The 25,041-nt window shown below is 34.8% G+C and overlaps 1 protein-coding gene across 1 annotated transcript in view; it reads left to right on the forward strand.

Annotated features, from left to right (window-relative positions):
* The window catches only part of LOC124369127 (ceramide kinase), a 46,822-nt gene extending 23,128 nt beyond the window's left edge, over positions 1-23,694 (forward strand). The window contains exons 6-8 of the mRNA XM_046826890.1: positions 2,644-2,840; positions 18,526-18,656; positions 21,758-23,694. Coding sequence (XP_046682846.1) covers positions 2,644-2,840; positions 18,526-18,656; positions 21,758-21,845 — 416 coding nt within the window. The 3' untranslated portion in view covers positions 21,846-23,694. The remainder of the gene's footprint in view (positions 1-2,643; positions 2,841-18,525; positions 18,657-21,757) is intronic.
* Positions 23,695-25,041: the final 1,347 nt, after the last annotated feature.

Below are 25,041 nucleotides of genomic sequence, written 5' to 3' on the forward strand. Positions count from 1 at the left end.
AGAATTTCGTATTTAAGAGCACTCAAACGTTACAGAGATGAAGGACGTCCAATTATATACTTAGACGAGTCTTATATACTGACAAGTCATGTGTCAAGTTCATCGTGGTCTGACGAATCAACTAAAGGAATGCGTGTTCCCATTTCGAAAGGGGAACGGTTGATCATGATACACGCAGGAAGTGAAGCTGGTTTTGTTCCCAATGCATTGACAATGTGGAAGGCAACGAGTCATTCGGGTGATTACCACGATAACGTGAATACGGAATCAATGATGAAATGGATGAGAGAAAAACTTCTGCCTAACATACCACCAAGATAAGTTATTGTTGTTGATAACGCCCCCTATCACAATGTACAAAAAGACTTCAAAAAGTAAGAAACAATTGATGAAAGATTGGCTTTCTAAACATCAAATACCTTTTTCGGATGATTTGCTAGTCCCGGAGCTGTACAGGGTTATTCTCCTAAATAAACCGAGATTTGTTAGGTATGAGCTTGATGAACTAGTGACCAGCAGTGGAGGACATGTTGTGCTTCGGCTCCCACCATACCACCCGGACTTAAACCCTATTGAACTTATTTGGGCTGAAGTGAAAAACTACGTAGCCAGTAGAAATATTCAGTGCAGTTTTTCAAGTATTAAGTCTTTAGCGGAAGAAAAGTTTTCACTTATAGGTGCAGAGGAATGGGCCAGAAAGTGCGAACACGTGAAAAAAATTGAAAATGAATATGCTTCAGCTGAGCCCCAAATCGACAATCTCGTGGAATCAATGATCATTTCACTCGGCAGCAGTGACAGTGAAAGCAGTGAAAACGCGCCAGATGACTTGAGCGGCATTGAAGACTTGGGTGATTTGAGCGGCATTGAAGATTTGGATTGAAGCGTATGTATTAACTTTGTACATATTTTATTATTATTTATTAACATGTTTTAAATTACTTCTGTCATTAAAAAACTGTGGAGAATGTTGAATACAACACTGTTCTGTTCTATTCTATTATGTAAGGATCTAGCTTTATATTTAAGCCATTTAAAGACAGTTTAAGATTTAAAATGTTAAAACTGAACTTTTATCCTAGGAAATATATTAGGTGAGGTTTATAGGTAAGCCAAAATGTCATTGCTTTCACGCTAAAAGAACTGAAGACCGTACTGAGACTGGGAGAAGCTCGCGCGCCGAGTGTTTATAAATATTAAGATAACGCTTAATTTCCCCCGGAATGAGGGGTCGTAGAAAAAAGTTTTTTAGACAAAAAATGCAGTTTAATCGATTTTCTAAAACTTTTCCATGGGAAGTTTGATACTGACAGAATAATAAAAAACTTCCTCGCAGAGCGAAAATTTCATGTCATAAAATTAACCAAACTAAAACTGTACTTGGTTTTTACTAATTTAGACATTATTATTTTAGAATTGACATTTTTTATACGTATTGGTTGGAAAGACAAGAATGTGTTCTTTAATTTGATATAACTTTTATTACGATAAAGAAATGGCAAAATGCTCATTTCATGTGTTAAATGGAATGAGTTTTGTGAAACGTTTCGTGTGACAGCGAAATAGAACCTCGAGCGAGCCGAACCTTAGTTGAACGGCTAGTAGTGCCAGAGCCGCGAGCCCAGACTAATTATTTCATCTGTACACCTGGATGGATGACCATTTCATTTGTAATATCTGAGACAAAAAGAAAAATACAGATTATATAATTATATAAGTCACTCCTATGCAATAATATTCTATCAACATTTTTAAGAATACCATGCCAAAATATTACTAAATTAAATATTCCTTAAATGTTGTACTTAATTACATAACGTTAAACTAGACAATAGACAAATTTCTTTATTTACATATTCTTCAAGAATAGTAATAGAGTCATATGTTTAAAAGCAAGGGTTCTTATGGCATTTTTCTGTAGTATGAGCACCCTGTTGAAATTTCCAGCAGAGGATCGACCCCACACAATAAGCCCATACCTCATATGGGTTTACTATTGAACCTTATGGTTTTTGTTTTAAACTGTGAGTAAGGAATTAAACTCATAGCATAGTTGATATTTCGCTCATTAGTAAGTCCATTCAGTGTCTATATTTGCAACTGGGTGGCGGGGGGAAGTCGGTCGAGTACTGAATGTCTCAAGAGGTCCGCCGCGCTGTGTCCAGCCATCAACATCGTTGCTACGTCTCAGTTGTTACATGTTACAATAACATATTTCGTGACAGTTGTGTACGGGTGTCTTCATATTGCCCTTTGAATGAATTGAATCATAGTTTATTTCCAAAAATATTTACTTGTATAAAATACATGTATTAATGCATTATTAGGATAAACTCATCAGTTCAAAAGTGAAAAGTTATTCAAGGCAAGGCTCTGATATGAATGGTACCAGATTATATTGATAAGTTGGAAGCATTTATGTTTAGGAATGGAAGTTTGTCCATAGTAGTTGTGATGATATATTTACAAGTGTGAGTATATTTATATGTAAACAAGTTTTGGATATAATAATAAAATTGTATACATGCATCAATGTATTAGTTGTATAAACTCAACAGTTCAAAAGTGAAAGGTTACCCAAGGCAATTGTGATGATAAATTATGCCAGTTTATACAGATAAGTTAGTAACATTTCTGTTCCAGAATGGAAGGTTATCCAAGGCAAGTTTCTGATGGTGAACGGTGCCAACCTTAGTTGTGCCTGCCCCCGCAGTCCTAACGGCATCTCCCCCTATACTCACATGGGAGATGGCTGCTTGGATGTGGTGCTTGTTAAGCATACTTCCATTTTAAATAATCTCAGACTACTTCTTACGCTTTCCAGTAGATTGAAATCTATTGTAAGTACTGTAAATGTTTAATATTTTTGTATATATTTTTAGTCTACATAGTTTTGTACAGTGAACAGTTACACTTATCTGACTAAATAGATGGTTGTAATATCGGTCAAGAAAACGCTAAGACAACCTTATGAAAAATATTTATAGTCTACAAAAACCATGAAATTTCTTTTTGTAGTAAAGGTTTTAGTTGTGTTGATCCTAAGACCATCATCTTCTTACCAGTTATTTATAAAATCTATAGTATTTTGGATTAGCCTGCTAATGGCTAATATCACCGCAGAAGCACCTAGACTGCTAGCCCCAGTGGTGTCTAAGCAATGATGTTAGCAAGAGTTTCTCTGGTACTTCCTCGTAGTGCAGGGGGGAAACGCCTTTTCGGTGGGCTTAGCACTGATGAGGTAGGCGAAAACCAGGAAACTCGGACCCGGTCCTCCAAGGGTATGTGGGGGTTGAGCGTCGGGCCAACTACTCACATCGGAAAACCACTAAGTTCAGAAAAACCAACACAATGCCTCGGATACAGGACGGACTACACGGATTAGACCAAGGCCACCCTTACGGACTTTGAGATTTGGGACGTGGAATGTTAGAACTCTAGCTATACCAGGGGCCATTGACATACTGTCGGAGGAGCTTAGTAAATATGAGATGGATCTGGTAGCTCTACAAGAGACCAGATGGCCAATAGCAGGAAAGCTAAATACCAAAGATTATATAATATATTATAGTGGAAATGAGGAAGGAAGATACCAAAGAGGAGTAGGATTTGCTGTAAGCAGGAAGATTGAGAGTACTGTGATATGTTTCGAAGCTAAAGATGAAAGACTGTGTATAATTAGGATTAAGGGTAGGTTTAAGAATATATCTGTTATGAGTGTGTATGCGCCCACAGAAGATGCGGAAGACGACATAAAGAATGCTTTTTATGAAAGGAAAGCCCTAAGTAACTTAGCTCAAGGAAACCCAGAGGAAGATAAAATTGAAAGGGGCTGGACAAACATAAAGGAAACCCTACAAAACTGTGCAAAAGATGTGTGTGGAAAGAATGAAAGGAAGAACAAAAAACCATGGTTTGACGAAGAATGCAAAGAAAAAGTGGTGCAAAGAAAGGAAGGGAAAGAGACTTGGCTCAACAGGAAACAGGCAAGAGATAGGGAAGAATATAAAAAAACGCTCAAGAGAAACGGTAAAAATACTCAGGAGAAAAAAGAGGGAATGGGTGAACAAAATCCTAGAGAAAGCGGAACAGGATAGGACGGCAAACAATAGCAGAGACTTTTATCGATCGGTGAGATTTTTCAGGAAGGGATACACCCCAATGCCATATGGAATCAAAAACAAATCTGGGGAACTACAGAGCAAAGAAGGGATACAAGTATGGCAAGAGTATTTTAAAGATCTCTTGAATGTAGAAGCATTGGAGGAAGAGGAAGAGGAAACCGAGGAAGTATATAAAAATGTGGAACCAATGGTCCCAGATCCAACACTACAAGAAGTAGAAAATGCAATCAAGGAATTAAAAAACAATAAAGCTCCAGGAGAGGATTCAGTATCATCAGAATTGATTAAAGCAGGAGGGGCAAGACTAGCGAAGGAGATTTACAAATTGATTCTGAATATTTGGGAAAAAGAACTGATTCCAAATGAATGGAAGGAAGCGATAGTTATCCCTGTTCATAAGAAAGGTAACAAAGAAGAGTGCACCAACTACAGAGGAATTTCTCTCCTAAACTGTACCTACAAAGTACTATCAAAGATTTTACAAAAAAGATTAGAGGAGTATACATCCAATATAATAGGTGACCACCAAGCAGGCTTTACTAGAGGTAGATCAACTACCGATCAAATATTCATACTGAAGGAGGCAATTGCCAAATACCATGAATTCAATAAATCCTTTCTATGCCTTTTTATTGATTTCTCCAAAGCATATGACTCGATTAGTAGAAGAAGACTCTGGAAGATTATGGAAAAGTATGGAATACCCAACAAATTAATAAACTTGTCAAAATCATGCATATCAGGATCTAGATGCAAGGTTAAGATAAATGGGGAAATCTCGGAAAAGTTTGATGTAAGCACAGGCGTAAGACAGGGGGATGGATTGACCCCATTGCTATTTAATTTAGCTTTAGAGGAAGCATTACAAGAAGTAAGACAAACAGAAGCTGGAATTACAATAGGGACCAAAATAAATGTTCTTGCATTTGCGGATGATGTTGCAATTATAGCGAAGAGTAAAGAAGAGCTGAAAGTGCTGGTCGCAAAACTCCTAAACCATACACAAAAAGTTGGTTTAAGCATAAATGAAGAGAAAACCAAAATAATGGAGTGTGGGAGAACAACCCAAATAAACAATGAAAATAATATAGAAATAGAAGGGCACAAATTTGAAAAAGTAAACAACTTCACTTATTTGGGAGTAATGCTGACGAATAATAATGAAGAAGACATGAAAATACAACAAAGGATAAATGCAGCACACAGAAGTTTATCAGCATGCCACAAGCTATTAAGCTCTCGACTACTATCACACAAAACCAAACTCCGTATATATAAAACCATTATAAGACCAGTTCTGTTATATGGCTCAGAAAACTGGGTGTTAAGTAAAAAAACAGGAAAACGTTTGATAGTATTTAAGAACAAATTATTGAGAAAAATCTATGGGCCAACCCTTGAAGATGGAGAGTGGAGGATAAAACATAATGTAGAGTTGAGGCAACTATGTATGGACCCAGACATAGTGGCCGAGGTGAGAAGTAGGAGAATGAGATGGGCTGGCCATTTACTAAGGAAGGAGGACAACTCCTTAGTCAAGAACGTCCTTGTAAACAATCCGGAGGGCAGAAGACCACCAGGAAGGCCCAAGTTGAGATGGCGAGACCAGATCAGAAGAGACATAAGAAAACTGGGAAGAAGATGCAATGGATAGAGAGATCTGGAGGCAGTGTGTTGGCGAGGCAAAGTACCACCTTGGGTACCAAGAGCCACGGCAGTAAGTAAGTAAGTATAGTATTTTGGATGTGATTTTCCAAAGTACCTCTATGTCTACCCTTGATCATAAGCATTAGGTTGTCAGCATATCACTGTAACTTTATACCTGTTTAAGTCAAGAAATTTTACACCACCAAAGTTTATAACATTTTGGAGAATATTCTTCATTGAGGGTGTCCTTTCAGGGATGTAACAGTGACAGTATCCTTTCTGAGTTTGCTTCTTTATTGTTAAGTTGATTGTTTAGGAAGACTACTATCAAGTGGATAGTATGGAATGTATCTTCTCCTCATCACTGTCTCCACGGAAGTACATATACAAATCGTTCCTTTTTTCTTAATCTTCTTCCACTTCATCAGTTAGACTGTAAAATATCTAATAGGAAATTTGCGTGCAATTTGCCTATAACTTTGAGAAGAGTCAATACCCTTCCATAGCACAAATAACCAGAGCCTTTTTCCAGTTCTTTGACATTTCAGCTAATCTCTCAAGTCCATATTATCTTTTCTGATAAAGATTAACATCCATCAGTTCCTGTGGTACTTTGGTATTAACCGGAGGCCACTATTTTTGGAACAGTTTTTCTTATCGGGGCCCAAAAACTATATTATTAGAAAGAACAGACTTTATATGACTTAATTGTGAAAATACACGTCAATATGACAAGTATTTAATCGGTTCTTGTTTTCTGACGAGAAGTAGGCAATACTGTCCCTATCTACTTATTACTATTACGTGACATACTTTGATTTAAATTAGGTTATCATAAATATCACTAGTAGTGCCAAAGGCACCACCAAAGCCTGCATTGATATGCATAAATGGGCTTCTGTGCCTGCACTTGTCGTAAAAGGAAAAACATCCCTCTAGATAGTACCTAAATTCTAGCTCAGATTACGTGAGTGCTCGTAATTTTCGAGTTTTAACTTTTAATAAAATACGAATGTATGTATAGGGACAAAGTAACCTCCTTCTCACTAACATTGCTTCCTTTCAGGAGGCAGAAAACAAGAACCGGTTGTCATAGCAAAATTTAATTTTCATAGTAAGTCAAATAAAGTCTGTTCTTTCTAATAGTAATGTGTCTGCTTCTTCAATCTAATTTAGATTGTTTAGGTCCCATATAAGGAAACTCCTAAAATAATAGTGGCCTCCTGGATAATACCAAAGTACTGTTCATCTGCTAAGGACTCTCTCTATCCCCTCCTGTACAGTCCATTGATTTAGGAACCCTATAGGTTGCCTTCTTCTTTACCGTGGCCTACAAGTTATATCTCACTAATCAATGGTCTTTGACTAAGTTTACATTATATCTAAGACCTTTCTTCTAACTTTTGTAATGAAAAGTTCCTTACCTCTATTATTTATGTTAGAGTAGTAACTTCTCCAGAAGCTTATCATGGACATTAATGTCACATCTTAAGAGCAGTGTCACCCTTTTCCTTCTGCATAGTAGTCCAACAGTCCATAGTGGCTGAGACTTCAAAGTACATAATTTGATTTGAGTAACTAAGAAGCCATGCTGTAAACTCAGAAATTCATATTTTTATTACAGAACCAAAGTTAACTCTGAATACCTTGAATGAAGTAAAATAATTACTATGGCAGTGACACATGTGCTTAAATTAATAATGTAAAACATGTGATATTGTAGTCACCAATCTTATCACTTTCAAATGAGGACATGCTGTTGATGGATTCTAGGGAAGTAGGCTGGGATAAACGGTACGTCTTTATTTCTTAATGGGTGGCAACTTCTATTATCACTGCCACCAAACCTCTTGTTATTAGTTCTCTAACAGGTAAACAGGTTATGAAAGCATTATGCATAGGCTTTTAACCGTTCCATCATAAATTAGGACCTGGAATGTAAGACATAGGTCTGAGTGGAATACTGAGTGGAACTTATGATTCCTTTTTGGACCCAAGTTCCTGGATTAAGCTAATGGACTTTTCCTCTGTGGCAGAGGCTGACAGCTCCTGTACCTTGAGCGAATAGGTAAGTTTCTCCTTTTTCTCTTCTTTATATTTGGTTACTTCTTTTGGAGCAGATTTTTCACACTTACTAGCAGATTTCCGGAGTTCTCTCTACTACTTCCATCCCCTGAACACCAGCTATTGTGAAGTTGGCCTAGGCTTCAGTTTCGTTCCTCCTCCTTCCTTTAGTCTTAGCTGGGTTTTGTAGTTTGGCCAAGGACCCTCCTCTTGTTGTTTGCAGAATGAAAGTCAATTGTAGTTATTAGTGCTATATATTTATCCTCTTCACTCCTTTGAATTATATTCCATTCAACCGCCATAACATGCCCTTGTTCTCTGATTTAAGATACCCGAAAAATCATTTAATTTGTGTCTTCCTCACTGCCCGAAAAGTATGTGGTTGTAAGAGGAATTTCTTTTCTTACACATAATCCATATATTCAGCTTCTCCCATGGCTTTAGGCTTTCCTGTTTACCTCTCAGCTATTCAGCCATCTCTTGAATCTCGCAGTTGATAATCAGAACACCATGTTTCCTGTCATTGTCATATTGGCTTAGAGAAACCTGGTCTCTCTGTTTTCTTCATGATTACGGACAGTGTAGCATTCTTTACTTCTTAAATCTGTTCTGAGGTAAGGAGAGCAATTTAAAAACTGGTATTAAGTATATCCTACCTTACTCCTTCAGATAAAATATAAGAAAGTACTATATAGTCCTAACATTGACTAGTAAAATAAAAAGTTAATTCATTCAGTTACTTTGTTAAAAGTTATTCTTTGGATAGGTACATTTTGCTCCTTTTCTTCCCTTAAAAAACCCTTTGTGACTTTTGTTAGCTACACCTCTTTACTACATGTCCCTCTGGAGTTGGTCCATCAGATAAAGGCCTCTCTAACCTCTCTTCTGCCGGGACCCTTTCTATAAGTTTTGGATTTAGCTCTTTGACCATTGGTTTGTACTTAAGAAACATTTGGGAAGTACTGTTCTCTTACCAACCACGTGAATCTCTTCCTGAGTGTCCCATTCAACCATGAGATCTTTAGGCTAAGAATTCTGGTTTGTTTCTCAAGTTCTTTCCTTGTTTGTGTTGGTCCTCCTCAGAAGTAATCAATTTGGCCCAAGTTAGATGTTCAGATTTCTACTGGAAAGACTTCATTCTCCTTAACTTGGTACAAATCATCAGGGTTGTAGGATTCGAGTTCACCCTTTGCTGTTTTTTCTACATTTTTTGGTCAACTAAAGTCCACTGGATAAGATTTTTTCTGTATTGTACTCATGTGTTTTCATGAGTAGTCAGGAGCGGCGTTAGGGTAGGGCGCGGTTGGGCGACCGCTCAGGGGCGCCGGTAGTCTTTTTTCGTATGTAATTGAATTGCAGTTAGGGGGCGCCGAAGAAATCTCGCCCAGAGCGCTGGTAGTGCTAAAACCGGCACTGTGAGTAGTGGATATCTAAAGGTCTAAAAAATCTGGCAGAAAGAGATTGGTATCTTATTTTTAAAAAAATAGTCATTCTATGCAGTGCTATGCTTTACTTAGTGAAGTCTAAATAAAACCGAAAATCACATATTCTTGATCAAGCTCTCCCATGAGTGCATAGCCTATATCATATGCTGTTCCATCTTAGTTTGCAAAGATGAAAAGGAAAGGAAAAGATGAGAGTAGAATAGAAAGAGTAAGATTATTTTTGAGAATGAGGAGTGACAGATAAAGTTTGAATTGAGAAAATTATCTGAAAATATACTATGAGTGAAAAAGCTCAGTGCGTTCATTTCACCCGTCGGAAATGATGTGAAAATATGGAGTATTAGATCAGGTGATCACACCTGATACAGCTGCTGGTCTTGTGTTTTAGCAACGATGTCAGGTTGATGCTATTGACTTTGACATCCAAGAGGTGTATACAAACTCCAAGTCTCATTTTTTGAAAAAGATTTTTGATTTCTCTTTATTTTATTTACTGGATAAACTCATACTTTCTAAGGAAGGATATTTAGAGTACAATTTGTTGGACTGTATTTTTGTGATTTTCTTTGCCATTACAGGTTCTCCCATATCGATTACAAGTTGGACCCAGTATCTTAACTATCCATTTCCTCATGAGTCATGAGCATCCTCCTTTGTGTTCTGTTTGTGATGTACCTCTGAGTGTGCAGGTCTTAACTGTGTTAACAAAATGGCTCTGCTTTACTTTTAACTAAAGTGGATTGCACGAAAGTAGTACACAGGCATTTATCCTGTTTTTTTCATCCGTTCATAACAATTATGGTACAGTAGAGTCCCGCCAATCCGAACTAATTGGGACCGAACCTTGTTCGGATTGACGGAAATTCGGACTAGGCGGATTGTTTGTTAAATAGTACCATTTATCAACTTTCAAGTGCAATTTACGTGGTTTTAAAAACAATTAAATGCATACAATAATCAAATGCAATAAACAATAGTAAGTACGTATTTTAAACGTAATAATAATATTACATTACAGCTTCCTGTCTTTGTACGGTAACATCGCGGTGGTCGAAACTGAGTGCCATTGTTTTGTGCGTAATGAATCTAGTAGAAGCCACCTGTCTGTGGTGGGCGGGGCGAGATGGTCGGTGACCTTTGAAACAGTGTGGCGCGCAAAACTATTGGACTGCCACTACCTCACCCCCTATCCCCCTCCACCACCCACCCCGGTGACGAGAGTGGCGAGACGACAGTTTAGTGCAATCTTCCATACGCGCAGCACGTGCTCTTACTGTGTATTCTGTAGTTTGTGGTTTGCAATTTTGTTTGTTCTTTGCTCTGCTCTGTGCGTATATCCGATATCATTATGGCTAGTAAACGTAAACACAACTCGTGTACGTTAAAAGAAAAACTCGAAGTTCTCAAAAGACTAGAACAATGGTGAAAGTGCTACTCAACTTTCAATTGAATTTGGTGTCGGTAAAGCGACGATCAGTGACTGGAAAAAGAAGCGGGCAAAAAATCGAACAATTTTGCTCTGTTACCAAGTGAAAACACTCTAGGAAAAACGTCAAAACTACTACTGTGTCATCGTATGACAAACTCGATGAAGCACTTTACTTGTGGTTTTCTCAAGAGAGACAAAAAGGCATTCCCATTACCGGCCCTCTTATTAAAGAAAAGGCGCTTCTACTAAACATCCTTATGGGAGGCGATCCGTCATTTTCGGCTAGTTGCGGTTTTTTAGATCGGTGGAAAAAAAAGGCACGGTATCAGGCAACTGACTGTAACTGGCGAAAAGATGTCTGCAGACAGCAAACGCAGCCGCAGAGTATCTTCAGGAGTTCAAAGAAATTACATCCTCCTACTCACCCCAGCAAGTGTACAACGCTGATGAAACGGGGCTAAATTTCAAAGCGTTGCCAACAAAGAGCCTAGCTTCAAGAGAAGAAAAGTCCGCTCCAGGATTTTAAAATGGATAAGCAACGACTAAACCGTATTAGCATGCAGCAACGCTTCCGCCACCAATAAGATACCTTTGATGGTTATCGGTAAATCCAAAAAACCTCGATGTTTTAAAAACATGAATTATGAACGCTCTGCCGGTTTACTATAAAAACCAAAAGAAAGCTTGGATGGATCGTGCTTTGTTTCAAGAATGGTTTGAGAAACAATTTGTGCCCAACGTGAGAGCCTACAATGAAGAAAAATGGACTGCCTGATAGAGCGTTGTTACTCATAGATAACGCTCCGTCCCATCCGGATGACTTAGAGCTGGTTATTGGTGATATAAAAGCCATTTTTTCTACCACCGAACGTTACTTCGATCATTACAACCAATGGACCAAGGAGTTCTACAAGCGTTGAAGCAAAATTATCGGAAAAAGCTGCTCCGAAGCCTGCTTGAGGAAAATGAAGACCTCACAATTCTCCAAAAGCTTAAGAAAATCACGATCAAAGATGTAATTTTCTGGGTGGCAGAGGCTTGGGAGAAACACAAGCGTAGGAGCTCTGCAGAAATCTTGGAAAAATCTTTGGCCTGATCTGCAGTTTGTTGAAGAGATTGTTCCACCTGTAAATGAATGCGAACTTCTTCCTCTTGTAAAAAAAAAATACCGGGATGGCGGAAAATGTAGAGAAGGAGTGTGTTGATGAGTGGACGGCTGTAGATGACAAAGGCTTCGAGGAGTACACAGACGAAGACATCGTGGCACAGGTGCAAGGAGTCCCAGCTGATGACTCATGTAGCAGTGAGGATGAGGGAGACGCCCAAACTACCGATATTGTTCCACACAGCGCAGCTGCAAGTGCCTTTGACCTCGCTCTACGCTACGTCGAGCAACATTGCCGCTGCTACTCCCAATGACGTAATGTTCATTCGGCGTTGTCGAAACATTGCATCGTCCAGTCGTTTTTAGTGTGTTGCGTCAAAAGAAGATCACTGACTTTAGGTCTTAAGAAAGTGTTGGGTTTTGCAGTGTTTTGTTTTACGTTTTTATCCCTTATTGTGTCCCAAGTTAAAGTACAAATTATTTGCTAAGCCTTGCGTATGGGTTTGTACATTATAAATACAGTACAGTACAGTACTATGTTTCATTTATTAACAGTATAAATTCCGTACAATGTATGTATCATCTAACGTTTCAAATGTAATTTCAGTTTCTATATGTCAGTAAGTAAATGCTTTGAGAAATAAAACTTACGTTTTACTATAATAACTGGTTTTAATTTATTTTCCTGCCTTTTTAGCAATTTTAATATTTTCTCCTAGCCGTGTTCGGATTAGGGCGGATTTTCGGATTGGCGGGGTTCGGATCGGCGGGACTCTACTGTATTATAATTTTATCTTTTAATAAGCTTTCTTTTATGTACGTTGACGTTTTATGTTTTTTGTCTTCTCATTGGTTTTCATGAAATTTTGCTTTAACCCTTAGCCCTTGAATTACTTTCAACAAGAACTGGTATCCTAATCGATTTACCACTTGTGGGTTTAAGATTGATTTGGGATTTTTAGTTGTTTTTTGTTATATTTTGTCCTCTTATAGGGGTTTGACAGTTTTATTATTGAAAGTTACTTCGTTACTTATATAAAAACCCTGATCTGAGTAATTTAGATGCATTCATACAAATTTTGAGAACCAAAAATAAAATTTAAAAAATGTAAAGTTGTAAAAGGCTTTTATAGTTTTTTGTTTAAAAAGTTGCAGAAAATGCTTACAATTTATGTTTTTTGTTTTAGGATACCACATATATTAATTGTGTGGATGCATATAACTATTATTTCAATTTCTGTATGACCAAAAACACTTGTACAATAAATAATTTCAAATAAATGTACAAAGTCTAAAAACAAAATTTTAAGACTTAGTAAGATATATTGATAGTAAACTGCACTACAAACAACCAGTTGTTTCAAAGTCGATATTTTCAATTGTATCACATATCGAAGTATATGTTAAGATCCATTTCATTTCAATTTTCAGTGAAATATTCTGAGATGCAGTAGGCGGATCGGCCCCGTCCTGCGAGGCCTCGGCGAAGCAATTGAATTGAATTGAATCACAATTTATTTCCAAAAAATATTTACATGCGTGCAAATTTACTATCAAATTTATATTATCTTGTTACTATACTAGTTAAATGTTTACACAACAACATTATACATAAAAATATTATACACATCAATTTAAAGTGGCCTAGAAAATGAGCCTACATGGGCAGAAAAGCCTGTGCGTAGGCTCGAGTTGCTTCCCTGGAGATTTTGGACGAATTGAATCTGGTGATTAATTATCATATAACATCAACACACACACAAGCCAAAAAACCACATAATACGGTATTGAGATTTATTAGCGTAAATACTACAAATAGTTTAAAGGAAAGATTTAAAGAGAAGAAGAAAAATTAAGGAATGATGTATTATAAGGATCAAAAAGTCAACATGCAGAACAACCTAACATATTACTGGCAGATTTCTTGACGAACTGTTATGAAATAAAAAATAAAAGTATAAAATAGGAAAAGTCCATCTACAGGCATTGGTGCTGTGTTGAAGGGGCATTAAGAGGGGGGAAGCAAGGTCAAAAGTCAGGTCCGTCTGTAGTCAGCCGTGATAATTGCCTCGGCCTCCTCCACACTGATAAGATACAGCCATTAATTTGAGCGTTTCTTACATGTATATATTGAAGGTGATGTGAGTATTTAGTTGTCAGGAAAGTATTTACAGATATTTCTATACAAAAGATAGGATATATAAAGAGAATATGTAGAAGAGAAGGATTTACTGATTTGCATTGATGCGACTCCAATATTCCGTGAGTATCGTGTGTTATGAGAATGTGAAGTTGTAGGGAAAATTGTATAAAAATGTTTATAAATGTGAACAAGGAGTGTTTTAATGAAGATTTTTCGAATTGATAGAATGGCAGTTTCTATCAATACAATAATGAGAGTGCTAACAGTTTTAAAATTCCACTATTTTTAAACTATTAATTATATTTTTTCTTCTTTTAGTAGAAAGGTAAATTGTAATAAGACACACAAACATTCAAAATTACAGTGTTATTTCCGTTCTTGGGTATTGATTTTCCCTTAAAAATCCAAGTAGAGACACAGATTCCAAATGAAGTGAAATAGACCATAGTATTAGAGGAACTTTGTTGTTTATTTTCACCTATTGAACCATGCATCTAAATATTTTCCCATATTTTTAACACTGTGCATGAATAATAACTAAATGGAAGTCCAGACTCGATCATCCTGGTAGAAAAATCTTGTTTATTATCCTTAACTGAGATCAACAATTGCTTTCTGTTAGTTGAGATTTTAAACAAAAAAAAACATTTACTTTTAAACCCTACTACAGGGATTAATTTGTTAACATGATATGCAGGGCTGGTAATAAAACATACACATTCAACAAAAGCAGTAAGTATTGACCATTTAGCTTTAATACCATGGTACTCTTTTTGTTAAACACTGTTACTCCCTATGGCATCTCTCCAAGAACACAAACGTAAGAGAACCAAGTGGTCTGTGTGTTTGTTTTTATTTTGTTAATCATAGTTGTAAGCAGATGTGGTCTCAGTAACAAAGTTACATCTCAGAGTGAGAGCTTAATTCAACCATTGTGTTTTGGCAATAGGTAGCAGTCTGAGAACATTTTTGGGAGGCTCTAAATTTAAGATCTCTAGGAAATTTTTGATTCTTTTTGTCTACCACTATTAATAAAATAGTCATTAAAAAAGAACATTTTTCACAGGTTCAGATAAAAACGTGTATACAGTATGAATTTTAGAAAACACTTAGGTAGATAAAATTAATTCTTATCTTAAGCACAAAACATGAGTTACACTGACTATTAAATCCCGTTATCTGCCACAAAACATATTTTTCTCTGTGTTTTTACAGGTAATGTAATGTAATGTAAATTAATCTTAATTATATATAACTTAGTAAACCCAGACCTGCTGAGAATAGTTCATATCGGGCTGACACTAATGCCTCCGGAATGGCCATCAGTGCAGACTGTTGCAATGCTACCCTGTACTAATGGTGATGAGCAAAAAACATCCCTAGAGCTGGTACCTATTATGTAATACATCAAAATTGCAGAGGATGTGATCACTAATAGGGGAGATGCTTGTACCTTGGGCCACAATGTACCTTAGGCCACTCCTGGTACTTCTCTCTCTCCATGCAGGGAATTTCAGTTTTGAAGGTAGCAGTGTAGTGGCATCACTGCAAGAACCTTTCCCAGCTAACACTCCAATGTCTAACCTTAGTTGTTGTCTGAACATGTGTGAAAGTTTGTTTTGCAAGTGCAAAAGTAAATATTTTTCGACTGAGTTTCGACTTCATTGTTCTTAAAGTAAGTATATGAACACTTTAATACTTGATTCATAAAGAGTGTTCTTATAGGCTTAAAATGATGCTATGATTAGGTTTCTAGACTAACTATTTGTTGAGGTAACTTAACCTAAAAATTGTTTCTACCATCATTGTGTACCAATACAATGGTGGCCGGCCCAAGGTACAATACATAAAGTCTTACAATGCCTTTTTATTACTTTAGGTGCCAAGGAGCAAGGAAGGGATCAAACGCCCGAAAGTCTGTTCAAAATCTGCAGGAGGCTATTAAACTTGTCCTTGAATCAGGAACTTCAATTAGAAATGCAGCAAAACTGTGCAATGTATCGCGTATATAAATTTACACCAGAAAAGATTTACAATATGGACGAGACGGGAGTATCTTCTGTCCACACTCCTCCAAAGGTTATTGCCTCAAAGAAACTGAAACAGGTAGGAGGGATTACCTCAACTGAAAGAGGATTCAACACTACAATGCTTGCGTGCATAAATGCAGTAGGAAATTCAATTCCGCCAGTTTTTGTATTTCCTCGTGTAAATTTCAAAAGTCACATGCTTCATGGAGCCCCGCCTGGAAGTATCTGCACTTGCCACATTTCTGGCTGGTCCAACACTGACGTCTTTGTAGAATTTTTAAACCATTTCATTAAGGACGTGAAACCAAGTCAGAATGATAAGGTATTGATTATCATGGATAGCCATGAGTCTCATATTTCTATTCAGGCCATTGAACTAGCAAGAGGAATGGTATTGTTATGTTAACAATACCACCCCATACTAGCCACAAACTCCAGCCTCTAGATAGGGGAGATTTTTGTCCTTTTAAGACATATTTCAACGATTCTTGTAAAAGTTGGTTTTTGTCAAACCCGGGGAAACCATTGACAATTTATAACATTGCAAGTATCTGCGGTAAGGCCTACCCATTGGCTTTCACTCCCTCAAACATACTATCTGGGTTTAAATCATCTGGTGTGTGGCCTTATAATAGGAACATATTCCTTGACCATGAATATTCAGCTAGCCTCGTAAGTGACAGGCCCAACCCAGAGTCCAGGACTTGTGTCATCTCCCCTCAGACTAGCACTTTGATAAACGCTGAAGAAATGGTTGATGACCCAGGTTTCCCCCCTGATCATTCTAGCTCAATGATTGTCTCTCCTGCCACAGGTCCTACTAATATAGGCCTAGATGTTTTCGCTCATGGATCCTCATCGTCATCGGATCCCATTCCTTACAGTTTTTGTATCACAATGGTTTCCACTCCAAGCACTTCCACTGGCAAGCCCCTAACCCCTAAATCAGTAGAGGAAATAAGACCATTTCCTAAAGCAGAAAGAAGAAATCCTGCTGTTAAGGGTAGGAAACCTGGTCGATGCAGAATCTTAACTGACACCCCAGAAAAAAAGTGAAGTAGCAACTGAAGCAGAAAAAAAGAAGAAACTGACCTTGAAAAGAAATATCAACGTGAAAAAAATCAAGTCTAAATCTAGGATTTCACTGTTTGATGATAAACTTGAGAAGAAGAGTTCCAAAGAAAATAAAAAGAAAGTAAAGAAAGTAGGCCCAAAGAAGAGAAAAATTGAAGATTCGTCATCAGACAGTTCATTTGCCTCATTTATATCAGAAGAAAGCAACGTTGGAATAAAAGACCTAATTGAAAGTTATGACCTACAGGAGAAGGAAGAGGCAAAAGATGAAGACATATTTTCTGAGGGGCCAATCAAAAACCAGCTTAATAAATGGGTTCTCGTAAAGTTTGAGACAAAAACCTCAATCAAACATTACGTTGGTCAAATAAAGAATCTAGTCAAAGGTTATCCTGTAGTTAAATTTACAAGGCGTATAAAGAAGTCTTCTGTTTTTGTATAGCCTCAAGAAATTGATGAGGGGGAAATTCAAGAAGAAGACATAGTTGTTATTCTTCCATCCCCAGTTGTTGGTAGAAGGGGACAGCTGTCATTCCCGGTATCGTTTTCTGGGCTTGAAGTTTGCTAAATTGAGCAAGATACAAAATGTAAATTTTATGTGACTGAAATGAGGCCTTATTTTACTAGTGACTGTTAATTACATGAGCACAGAACATAATTAACTAGGCTGAATAATTAATTTAGTTATTTATAATAAAGACACGGTTTTATAAGTATTAGGCCTATTAACTTAAAATTAAAGAACCTGATTTAGGTCTAATATACTTTGTATTGAATCTTAAATACACTTTGTTATTTGATTTGTTTTTCATTTTTACCTCTTCACTTTGATGTAAAATGTTTTGGCCCAAGGTACACGGAGGTGGCCCATGGTAAAATACGGGGTTGCCCAAGGTACAGTTAAGGTGGCCCAAGGTACACCTACCAAGATTTATTTTCAAAATTACTTAAAAAATAGTAAATACGAAAATTAAGTATTTAAATAAATTCCATAAGATCCTAATAACATGTTTAATTCATTGAATTCGAAAACATGTCCAAAATAGAAATAACTTTTGAGTTACGGGCGAGAGAACGAAACTGGCCCCCTACAAGCATCTCCCCTAATAAACTTACCTAACCATAATTTCACAGAAAAAGTTTAAAGTTTTTTGGTAGATAATCTTATCACACAAGGTATTGTGATCAAAACCTCAACCACATTTACTTCATTGGGTCTCTTTGGATAAGTGTAGCTCCTGATGGTTAGGCAAAGATGAAAATTGAAGAAAACAAGAACAACTCATTCCAAGGATTGTTGTACTCTAATAGGCAGTTGTTTCAACATCTTTCCGGTTATGTACGGATAATATTGTATTCAAAAGTGCTTTAAGAGTGTTTCTTTATAATTGTGCCAGTTAATTTTCCACATCAACTAATATTTTTAAATGTGATGGTTCATTACTGAAGTTTTATTTGTTTTAGTATGACCTGCCTTTTGTGGACGTACATCGAACTACTCAGTTTTCAGTGAAAGCAGTGTCCAGGGAGGCCACGGATGTCTCTGTCTGGAACTGTGATGGAGAAGTGCTTGTTGATACTTCCATTTTTATAAGGTAAATTCCATTGGCATATATAATTACTGCACTTTTATTTTCATTCAATCTATGTTTAACAATCATAGTTGATATGCTGACCGAGAATTTTAACTAGTTAATGGTCACTGATTCGTGTATTCCACAAAAAACGTGATATTTTTAACAAGAAATTTTATCACCTTCAGAGTTGTTAGAATTTTTATTACCTACAGTGTTTTTACTAAATTAAAATTACTGTGTGAATTTTGAGTTTAGCTCCAGTTCACCTTCCTCTTAGTGCAGCATCTGGAATCTGACGCTGTAAAGACTTGACTCCTGGTATCTGGAGTCATGTTCGTCTGAAGAGATCCAAAAAGGTCGGTGAGGAAGAAGTTCAAAATTAACTCTTTACATCGTTTCAACATCAGAGACGACTACTACGCTAAAAAATAAAGTGTAATTATAAAGTGTAAGAAGGTTTTCTCATTGTCTCATGATGTGTACAATTGAGTGCATTACAATGTTTTAGACACGATTTCAGATAAACTCAACATTTATATTGAGATGAGTTTATTTGCATGTTTTCATAACTAACATCGAGAACTCGTGAAAACCTTAATAATATTGATGTAACAACTTATCATGAAATCTTCGTAAATATTGGCTGTTAAGATTTGAAGAATAGTTTAACCTTGAGTAATACTTCCTCGGTAAAAAGCTATTTGAAACATTTTGCTAACTCATTGTGGAAATTTTCAGAAAAACTGTTATCACAGCAAGAAGCGTTATAATATAAAATGAATTCTACATTTACCTTCACAACGATTTGTTGTCACACCTTCATAATCAATTGCAAGAATTTGTGAAAAATTGCATTGCCCATCATTACATCACAAAATCTCAGCCATTATTGAGAGCTGATAGTTAAATATGCAAACATATTTTAAAACGAATTGGAACATAATTTATCACTGTCAACACGAATATGGACATAATTTTATAATGTTGAAATTTGCCAATAAAATCTTAGTAATATGTGAAAAACTATAACTTTTAGTAACAACCTATTTAATTTTGTTGGCATTTTGATTAATTTTAAAACACTGAAAAATAACATTATAATATTAAATTAGTTGAGTAGTTTATTTACATTTGTATGGCTTCGTACCATAAAACACATAATTAATATAAGATTCACCATTTGTAACTTTTGGGAACATAAATATTGAAGCTTCAAACATTAAACATAGTTTACTTGTAAATTAGTTTTCACTGAGGAAATTACTAACATTTTATCAACCTAACTTGAAATTTTATATTTTTTCTACAACAAAATTAAATTTTACTCCAAGTGTGGCAAATAAACCTCCTTTTAAGTTAGTTCACCCGATAGCCTGGTTATCCTCCAGCCAGAGAAAAAAACAAGAAATATTGGGTTTTAAAGATGTAATGATCATTTCACAAAAGCCATCATAAATCTACAAACAAAGAAACGTTAAAAAAAAAACAGTTTTGGAGAATCCGTAGTGACATATTCTAATGAATATCATTGATCGTAGCGATATTTAGAGATAGATTTTAGAAACAGCAATGTGAAGATTCATGCAAATCCTATAATTGGAACCGCAATGGGGAAGCCTTAAATGCATGGTAATTTTACATAAGTGTAAATTTTTATTTCAAGCATTTATAGTTTTTATTACAGTTGGAATGGGAAAATTATAAATTTTTTACTTTGTATCAAGTTTAAACTTGTATTGCTCTGAACCCTCAGATGCATCCTAATTTTAACATATGGTAAATAATGTTGTTTTGTTTGCATTAAACATTTAATCTCTTAAAAAACCAGTTATTGTATAATGGAACTTTTTATTTCCTTTATTGGATAGTAAAAATAAGTATTTGCTATCGTTTTAATCGTTATGGAATTTTAAGTTAAATATCATGTTGTTATATATGTTAAAGAATCCAATAATTATTGTTGGATATATATATTGGTTTGTATTTGTACTAGTTTCATATAAAATGATTCATATGAATGGTCAGGGGTGGAAAAGACTGTGAGTTATATGAAAAATATTTTAATAATGTTTAATTTAATAAATTATTCTTATTTTCATAAGCGCAAGATTTCCATGATCCTATTACTTATTATTATCAATATATACCAATATGTAAAGTACACAATATTTGCTCAACCATGTCAGATATTCCACAACCAATAGGCCTACATATCAGAACAAAGTACATAATTTTCTACACACAAAGTAGCCGTGGTGGGAAGGATTGATTTAATATGAATGTTGAGTTTAGCTACAGTTCACCTTCCTATTAATACATCGTCTGGAATCTATTGTTATTACTTATTGTTATTGTTGTTACTCGACTCCTAAAATCTGGAACCATGTTCGTCTAAAGAGATTGAATTAAAGTCAACCATGAAGAAGCTCAAAACAAACAATTTACATCGTTTCAACATCAAAGGCACCTAGATTACAAAATATATAATATAGTGTAATCCATGTGAATTAGGATTCTCAATGTCTCATAAGGTGCACAATTCAGTGTACAAACAACTCTGTTGCTCCAACGTGCATAGAGATTATGTCGGTAACATAGTGGTTGTTATGTATGAAATATTTTGTAGTAAATCTTTTGTTATGTAACTAGGTTTTTGAATGATAGCTGGTTATATGTTAGAGATACAAGCAACAGTTAGCTGAGAAAAGTAAAATATCAACAACAAAAAAGGCAGGGAACAGTAGAATTTGAAGGGAATCATGGAACCAGCTTTGCCGTGACCAATGCAATCTGTATTGATACTCTAGCCATGACAGCTACCTGTCATGGCTATCTACCCCTCCCACTCACGCTGCACAGCTCTCTGTTAAAGAGTTAATGAAACAATATAGTGTGAAGAATTATCTATTTAAAGCTAATGCTAAAATATAAGTACTGATCTGTATTGACACATGATATTTAAAAGTACTATTTAAGAACTGACTCCCTCTCCTATTAATAAAACTCACCTGTTGCTTACAGTATGTTTACATACAAATCTAGTTTTTGAATTTTTCATATGTTGAGTCTAATCAATTTGATTCAATTAAACAAATTTTAACCAATTTCAATTTTTTCAGAGCACATTGTCAACTTCTGCAGATATTTTTCCGAGGTGTTGAACCATGCTTGGAAGAAGAGAATCCTCGGTGTTTTTGTTTTTTATAGTTAATAATGACGAAGCGCATACATAAATAATTTTCTTTGTTAAAATGTCACCAGGTTATTGGTTTTTATAATTGTTATTGATTTTTACATAAATTCTGAATTGTAAGACTTGAAATACAGATATGCGTATATATTTTTATATAATGATACTGTCGGTAGGGTTAAATATTACAGTGTGATTTAATTTCTGGCTGTGTATTTAATATTTGTTATTACGAATTAGGCCTATAAAAATTCCAATGGTTTAGGCTCCTTTGTTATTTATTGTTAATTAAATGTATAGATTTTATGTTCCATGTTTAAGATTAGTTTTAAATTATCTATTTTATATATTAATTTAAGTGTTGCCAATGTATTATTACTGACTAGTACAATATTATGTACAATTGCCATGTTGGTTGATTTGGGCTGGTATTTTCAAATCAAATCTTCATATTAAAAATAACTTATTATGTCATAGTTTTATGACATGTCGTTCAAGACTACATTTAAAGAATTTGATCTGTAAAGTAAAATGTTGACTTTGGTACCTGCATTTGCTACATAACTAAAATGTGTCTGAAAAGTATAGGTTAGTTATCCCTTATTACTTGGAGTTTTAATATCAGTATTTGAGATTTTAGTCCTTATCAATACTAAATAATTCAATACTTCACTATTATCAGAACTAAAAAGAAACACATTTTCAAATATATTTTTTTATTGAAATTTGGTTTATATTCATGTTCTGAAAAATAAGTTTTCTTATCATACTTTTTATAAGGTTTCATGAATGCTTTATTATAGTTACAAGTGTGAATCATAAATAAAAATAATTGGCATGTATTCCTTATCATTGATTATAATTATTTCCAGTGACTTTCAAGTTATTATTTTATCTTATTATTAAGGAATGAATGTGTTTCCATCGAGACCACAACAATACGGAGTAACAATATGGGTTGGATTTTTTAGTTGTGTGCCACTTACATTATACTGTGGGGTTCTGTACTAAAATTTGCTAAAAATTGATTTGTAGAAGATAAGTCTTCATTTTAAAAGCTGGTGCTTCCACATGTTTTTGCTATTTCAAGCTTGTCAGATGTAATAATATTATGAGTTGCAATGATGCAAACATGTTTTACCAATGCAGATAATACAGTACAAAAAATCATCTCTAGTTGATATTTTACTAAAATATAATTTCACAGCTAGATGGTTTGTTTTCTGATCTTCTGTAACCCAAGTCATTTCTAATTATTGATTGGGCACCCACAGGATACTTCTGGATAAGTTCTGCACCATTTTTATCCAATGAAAGACATGAACTGTTGTTAGGGTTAAATGTTACATTGTGATTTAATATCTAGTTCATGGCTTCATATCTTTCATTAGATGGTACTGGTGCAGAAATTGGAGTATCATATGGGTACCCAATCATTAATTAAGATTACAAGACCAGATTAGAAAACAAACCATCTTGCTTCAATCAGTTTTGCAGATCATTATTTGCCCAGAATTGGCAAGCAAGCTATTTTCCACAAATTCTCTGTGCCACTTGGAAATTTGTTGTGCTGGTTGCAAATTAAAGTGTTGGGCAGTAAATCTTCATAAAATTGTGGTTTTGTTATGTGTTCTCGTTACAAAGAATTATATATATTATATATTTCTCAACATTCTCAACCAACACATATGAAAATACTCTTGGCTAAAAAGTTTCCTTTTTACTTATTTTTAAGATTAATGGATCTTTGCGGATCTTAAAACTCTTTTCTGGGGTGTTGGGAATACTCTTATCTGAATCTTATTAAATTGTATAAATCTTCAATGTCATGTATAGATTTAAAATAAATATGTCTTGAAAAGTAAAGCATTTATTTTGTTATTAATACACCCAAGGTAATGAGAATAAAGCTTGGAGGCATTGTACGCTACCCTAGTCTTAGAGAGGTAAAACGAATAATACACAGAAAATCAATTACTTCATAATTATTTACTGTTTTATTTTATAATTATTGTTTGAATTTTCCAACATTTTGATATAAAGTGTGTCCATCTTAACTATTTTATCATTGGTATCTCAAAATTGACTAAATTTACAGAAAAGTTTAATTTACAAGTGGGTTCACCTACTTTTTAGAAACAGTTAAAATATGAATTTAGAACTTTAAAATTGTATTCTAGAACATGTTCCAATATGGTGGTTAACTTTAAATCTCATTGAAATATATATTTTATTGCAATTTAGGATATAAAACATGTTTAAATGTTTTTGTTCTTCACAATTTTATATTTAACTTGTTTTGGAACTAAAGCCAATTTTTTTAAAAACACAATTTTGAGATATATTTAACTTTGAGTGCTAGTCATCCTATTATATGACTATTATATATTGCTGACCATTTTTTCCTTTTTTTATGTATAACTTAACAACTATTTATAGTCTATATATATATATATATATATATATATATGTAGACTATAAATATATATATATATATATGTAGACTATAAATATATATATATAGATATCTCGATTACTTCATTTAATCATTTGAAACTTCATTTTAATGATATATGACATACTTATACTCTGGAACTAATCTTATGTTACATTTAAATCTCACAACGTAGTATTTTATAAAGAAGTAAATATAAATAATTTGTGTAAAAAATGTTTTATATTTATTATTAAATAAAAAGGCCTAAAATAGTGTATTTCTGAATTACACGGTTTCTATGGTTACATTATACATGTTTTATTTTAATGTAATTTTTTTGTAAAAGTAATTTTTTGTGTAAAAATTGCTGATAATAACTTTTGTGATGAAAACACTAGTTAGTGACAACCACAGACTTCACAATCACCACTAATAGTGCTGTGAACAAGTTATACTATATTAGACTTGAAATATTGCTTTACAGCATATATAAAAATTCAAAAACTATGATCAATTGACTGGCTATTCTATCTATCGCAGTTTCATCACCTTATCAAATGACGAAGATTAACACTAAAAAATATTAAGAACCGTTGTGTGAGTAATTTTAAACATAATAAAAAAGCTAATAACGTTATTGTTAAGTGAACCATTAGTATCACACCCTAGTTCAGTAATAAAACCTTAGTGTGAGTAATAAATTGCCTACATCAGAGGTTCTCAAAGTGTGGGGCGCGACCCTCAAGGGGGGCGAAATAAAGATTCAAGGGGGGTCC

Source organism: Homalodisca vitripennis, chromosome X, assembly GCF_021130785.1.
Source record: "Homalodisca vitripennis isolate AUS2020 chromosome X, UT_GWSS_2.1, whole genome shotgun sequence".
Lineage (NCBI taxonomy): Eukaryota > Metazoa > Arthropoda > Insecta > Hemiptera > Cicadellidae > Homalodisca > Homalodisca vitripennis.